The sequence below is a fragment of the Atractosteus spatula genome, chromosome 2 (assembly GCF_055471065.1).
Source record: "Atractosteus spatula isolate fAtrSpa1 chromosome 2, fAtrSpa1.hap1, whole genome shotgun sequence".
Taxonomy (NCBI): domain Eukaryota; kingdom Metazoa; phylum Chordata; class Actinopteri; order Semionotiformes; family Lepisosteidae; genus Atractosteus; species Atractosteus spatula.
Window position 1 is genome coordinate 55,169,934 of NC_142707.1, and position 6,000 is coordinate 55,175,933.

At 34.4% G+C, this 6,000-nt stretch overlaps 1 protein-coding gene across 2 annotated transcripts in view; it reads left to right on the top strand.

Annotated features, from left to right (window-relative positions):
• Window positions 1-5,372, top strand: part of mmut (methylmalonyl CoA mutase) — a 31,375-nt gene extending 26,003 nt beyond the window's left edge. The window contains exon 13 of one of the 2 annotated variants that reach the window (XR_016086093.1): window positions 4,821-5,057. Coding sequence is in view for 1 of the 2 variants with exons in the window: in XM_088905922.1 (XP_088762048.1) it covers window positions 4,821-4,949 (129 nt within the window). In the remaining variant the exon portion in view is untranslated. Of the gene's footprint in view, window positions 1-4,820 lie in introns of both variants that reach the window. The other variant, XM_088905922.1, reaches the window with a different exon arrangement.
• Window positions 5,373-6,000: the final 628 nt, after the last annotated feature.

Here is a 6,000-nt window from a genome sequence, read left to right on the forward strand (position 1 = left end):
TCTTGTGATTGTGGGGAAGAAACTGCAGTTGCCTTGGCTTTTGGCTGTGCCAAAGAATTTCCACATTGACTATTCCGTTGTGCACAGAAAGGATATTTTTGGAACCAGCACAGGTCTAAAAAAATATAAAAGCACTTTAGCCTCCAGAATGTGAGAATGAGGAATCTGTACTAACCAGTCACAAAGTTGCTATGAAGTTACTGGAGCACCTTTGAAACTCATTGTTGACCTGGGAAATAACCACTTCTGGGTTGTGGTGTTGTCAATGAGGCACATGCCTGTCGTCTAGTCAGTCCAACTGTGATGTGCTAAAAGAGAAGTGGCTCAGAGGTGAGCAGTTAAGAGACTTCTGCCTGCACTTGCTCACTCTACCTTCATAGGTGCTGGCTGAGATGCGAAAAACACAGCTGGTGGTGCTAAACTGATTGGGTGTAACAAAAAAAATAATTGCAGATTTAAAAGTTCTTACAGAGATATTATACTGATCTGCATGGTTAGATCTAGGAATGTCCATCGTCTCTGCTACTGGCGCCAATGTTTTTAAAAGAGACAGACTGCCTTGTGGTTGAAGCTTTGAAACTTTGGATTCTTCCAAGAAGTGGCTGGATGAGATACCAAACAAGTCTGATGGGCCGAATGACCTCCTCTTGTTTCTGTGGTCTTTGTTTGTTCAGTTGTTATTTGCTTTACTTTTATAAAACAAGAATGAATCATCAAACATCCAACACCCTAAGTGGTTTGTCTAGTAAAATGATCTCCTCATCTTGTAGGTGAAACAGTCAAATATTTGCGCTTGACTGGCTTGAGTGTTGTGTGGTTTGGGAATGGTAAAGCTGTCGGTGCTCTTGGCACACATGTGTATCTGTGTGTCTCACTTGCTTGACTTGTGTAGTTTAAGGGCAAGCTATTTCTTACCACTATGTTTATTTGAGATCTGTTCTATTAAGATTTTGACCCACAGTATGTCACAAAGGCAGCTCTTTTGACACTCTGCTGACAATCTCATCTTTTTTAAAGTTTTAAATGTCAGATGAGCAAAAGAAATTGAGAAGAGATCTGATCCAAGTAAAAATTCAAATTAATTTAGGATGGTGAATGAAGTACTTTGTTCAACAGAGAACTATAGAGTGTGGAATAGGCCAAGTTACATTAATAAGCATTAAAAAAATGAGCTCCATTAAAAAATTAGTGGACAGAAGTTTGAATGACGTAAATTAGTAACCTAGCAAATGAGCAAGTTGGTCTAAATAGTTTGCAGCCTTTCTTATGTTCTTACTTGACCATCTTTAAAAAGTGACCAAGTGTCCATCTTTTGAAATATAAACCACCATATTTTTACATTCCTGGTGACGGTTTTGGAGCAAAATATTTCCATTTGATCAGATAATTTGGTCAGCTAATCTTCCAACATGCTAGTTTATAATAAAAAATGCCCTTGAAGCTTTGTATAGTAACTGACCTTTTATGAACAGTATTTAGTATATGCCACAACTATTGGAATATTAAATTAAAAAAAAAACATAAGAAAATACGGTTTTAAAAAATAAGTTATTAAAAACTAGAAGAAAATAATCAGATTGTTTTATTTTCCAGCACTGTACAATGCTGCTTGAAAGATTGTGAATCGATACTGTTGCTCTTTAAATGTTACGTTTGTGCTATGAAATCAGTCTGTAGGGGGTTATTAAACCATGGCAAAATGTTTTGGAATTCATTAGTCTTCTGTAAGACAGTCTGCAAATGGAGAAAATGTAAGTTCACGGTGACTATCCCTAGATGTGGCTGTCCTTTAGAATTATCCCTCTGAGGAACAAGAAAGCTCACACAGAATGTCCAGAAGACCACATCAAAGGATCCCCAGACCCCCTGCATGACAACAACCCTAAACATTCCAGCTAATCTACCGAAGAATTGGATTTAAGAGAAAGAAATGTGTTTTGGAATGGCTGAGTCAAAGTCGAGATAAAAAAGTTACGGCAAGACCAGGATCGGGCTGTTCATGCCAACAAATCTGCAGCAGTTGAAGCGGTTTTATAAGAAAGGAGAAGCGCACAAATTCCTCAATGAAGATCTGAGAGACAGATCACTAACTACAGGAAACATGATCTATTAAAGGATGTGGTACCACCCATGGAATTATTGAATCATTTCTATGTGAGTCTCTTATTTGGATTACCTTCATTAACAATTGGGAGTTCAGATCAAAAACTTTTTAAAGATAATTTGTCTAAGATACGAAAAATACTTTTAAGCCTCATGATAAAAATGATCATTTAAAATATTATGAAATAAGACCTTCAAACTGAAGATAAAGTGCCATTTGTATTTACTTTTAACATTAACATTTTAACCAATTCATAAGCCAGTTCATACAAAAACGTATGGAGTGTGTTGGCCTCTTGCTTTGTTGTTCATTTTCAATTGCAGGATTGTTTTTTTAAAGAATGTGAGGTAAAGAAGACCATTCTATTCAAAGTGAAACATAGCACTATTGATTTTATGAAGAAAAGCTAAGGTGGATCAAGCTCAAAGCTCGCATACTAACACAACGTCTCAGTATAAAGACATGTCACAGATGCACTTAGCTCCAATTTGAATTCTCTGATGTCCAGTTGGATGTAACAATTTTCTAAGCTAATGGCTGTGATTTTCCCTTAAGTGAGCTGGGAATGGAATAGCAAAGTACTGTGTAGTGTTCCTTAGGAACCAAGAGAAAAGTCCATTACCAATTGCTACCTAAAACATAGTGTCTGATTTGGACAGTGTATATATTTCTCCTTTTGTCTGGTGTAAACAGTCCAGACCTTTTTGCCGATTTTTAACGTTTTCTGCTGACATGCTGGACTGTTTGACTCTAAATCAGACATTTTTTTTCCATTATTTGTATATAAATAATTTACTTTATGTGTACTTTGCTATATACTGTATTTATTTTCTCAGATCTGTGAAGTTGGCCCCCCTACAAACAGTACAAACGATGAAACCCACCTCATTCGTTAGTGCTACGTTTGGGCTGTTGAAAGTAACTTCCCAGCTGCTTTTGTTCCCGAGATATAGTGCCTTCTTTTTGGGGGTGTGATGTTTTTTTAAAAAAAAAGGTTAGGAATAGCAACTTCCTGTATCACAAGACCATTATTTTTATTTTATTTTTTTGCAAAAATAAATTAAAAAGCTTAAGAACAACCAGGATGTTTTAAAGGGGCACTATGCACGAAGTTGACCCAGGTAGTTCATAACTCAACTGCAAAAAAACATTGGAAACTCCATTGTCTCACATATGCAGACCGTGGAAATATTAGAAAATATTTTTATTTTCAGATAAAATAACCAAACATATATCTAGGGTCTTGCAAATCAGTCATCATCCACGTCTTTGTATTTATAGTGCTTTTTAATAAACTGGAAATTTATAAATAAAATTTTTTTCCATTATCACATTCTGAGAAATAATATAATAAAGTATATGCTGAAAATGTGCTGGTGCAGAATCAGATTAAGTGCAAAAAGGATGTGCCGCTGATCATAAATACATAAGAATATGTACAAACAGGAGGAGGCCATCGAGCTCATTTGGTTTTTCGTAAATAAATTATGTGAGAATCTCATTTAGCAGTTTCCTGTAAGAAATCAGGTATCAGCTGGGAAGCTTGTTTCATATTCCTATAACCCTTGTGAAAATAAGTATTTCTGTGGTCAATTCTTTGAACTTGAAGATGTATCTGGTTGGTGTTCTCTGGACAGATTCCAGGACAGCATTAACTCCTTGTGTTGTGCTTATTTTACACAATATTCTAAATGAGGAATCATCCTTTGGTTTAAATTTGACTAAATTTTAGTTTTTAACTATATACTGTATCCTGAAATCCATGAAAAACCAGGAAACAACCGTTACAAGTGAAAGAATAGCACTAATTTTTTTACCCTAAAGGAAGCCCTATGTAAATATGTAAACAAGCAATTTTATATTCTTTAATTTTGTGAGAAGTTACAAAATGTCAATATTAAGCTTGATGTTGTATTCCAGATTTAGAAAATATATAATTTTATGTCACATTTTTAATTGGAAAAAATGTGTGTTGTTTTTTAAAATTTCTCATATTTGTTAAGTATCATAATATACAATGGCATACAAAATTATTCTCTCCCTTTCAACAATGCTCCATTTTGTCAAATTACAAATGAATTGTAAATATTTTCTATCAAAACCCGAAACTAAAGTATAGCTGTTTCAAATTTACCCAGTATGAACAGAGTATTAGATAACAAATAACAAGTACAAATTATGCAACAGGACTACTGACCTCATGACCTTTTTATTTGATGAGGACATAGTAAATATACCTTTGCCCAGTAAGAACTTAAAATGTCTTCTAAAAAAGTTAAAGAAGGAACAGTTATTTAATTAAGTGCAGGAAATCACATACATCTTTCTCTTTAGGCATAGGTCACTATTTGTTTCATATGGTACTCAATGAATCCAGTACATTTTGTACTTAATTCTAAATATATTTTCTAAATACATGCTTTGCCTAGTACTAGTTACCACAGGAATATAGTTTTAGTCAAAATGAATTTAGTCCTTGTTCTTTTAATGTTGCAAGTTGTTTCTGGGTCATGTTACAGTACAGTATGTCACTGAGCAGTCAAATGTTTCATACAGTACTGCTCATATTATATTAATAATATATATATATTATAGTAGTACAGGAACCAAGCTAAATTTGTTGGTTTACCCTCATTAAAGAAACTGACTGTTGTGGTATGTATATTTTATTGTTTTCAATAATTTCAGCTGACATAAAAATGTGCTCTTTTTTCAGGACTATGACTACTTGTTTGAAAAGGGGGTTTGCAGTATCTTTGGTCCAGGAACACGAATCCCACAGGCAGCTGTAGAGGTGATTGACAACATCCAGAAAAGCCTGGAAAAGACCCGACAAGCAATGTAGAGAACAAGAGAACACGACAAGATACAGCTGTTGGATTTCCTGTAAAAATCTCATCCTGGTGTATATTGTAAAGCGTTATCCTTTGTATTAAATTTGGAGTTTGCTTCACATTGTGGAACATCTGTAAAATATTTTTTCTAATTACAGTCTCATTAAAGAAGGCTGTCCAGGTGCATTGCAAGGTGATGTTAAACTCAGGATATGTCTGAGATGAAAAAAGTACATTTACTTTCAGTACCATTGCAAGTGTGGTGCTCCTGATTAGTGAGAAGTTGTTCAGACTTTGCTTTTCAACAGAATAACATTAAATGTGTAATTTTTTAATGTGACATGTCTAAACACAACCGTTTGTTCTGCTAATGGAAAATGGATGATGCTGGATAGATCACCATTAACAGGTCAAATAAATCACTAATACAATAATTACTAATATCTTCACCATTAATCCTGAGGCTGGGGTTTTCTTTCTTATTAGTCTTTTACTTAAAGATGTTTATTATCTTATCAGTTTACATAAATGATCTCTAGGCCAAAACTAGTTTGTACTCTCCACTTTTAATACAAGAGTCTCTTTATCCATGGTAGCCCATTGCCTAAAACCATCGCAGAGGGAGTGACATGCACTGTTGTACATCAAACCAGGAGTTTAGTTTGACTTTGTACTTTGCGTGGCAAACAGAAATAAACAAAAGATGCAGCTTGGTTTCAATATGAATGTAAACTATATATTTCAAAGCACTGGCAAGAAACATCAACCACTGCACCAGCTAAAAACTGAGTGACCACAGCCTGTTGTGGAAAAAAAACAACTGGAAAAAGTATGTATAGTTCTGTCTTCTTGCATTAACCTTCATTTGATTTTGGCATTTTTTCTAATGAAGTATAAATCTTATGTAGATTTAATAAATTATTTTTAATTATATTGTAGGCCAATGTTTCAGATGTTAAGCTGGAAATTGGGGTTCCAGGTTGGAAAAGGGCATCAAACATTCATAAATGATTGGTTTCCATGTTCTTTTTCTGTAGTTTGTTAGTCTTTTTTTCCTTTCTG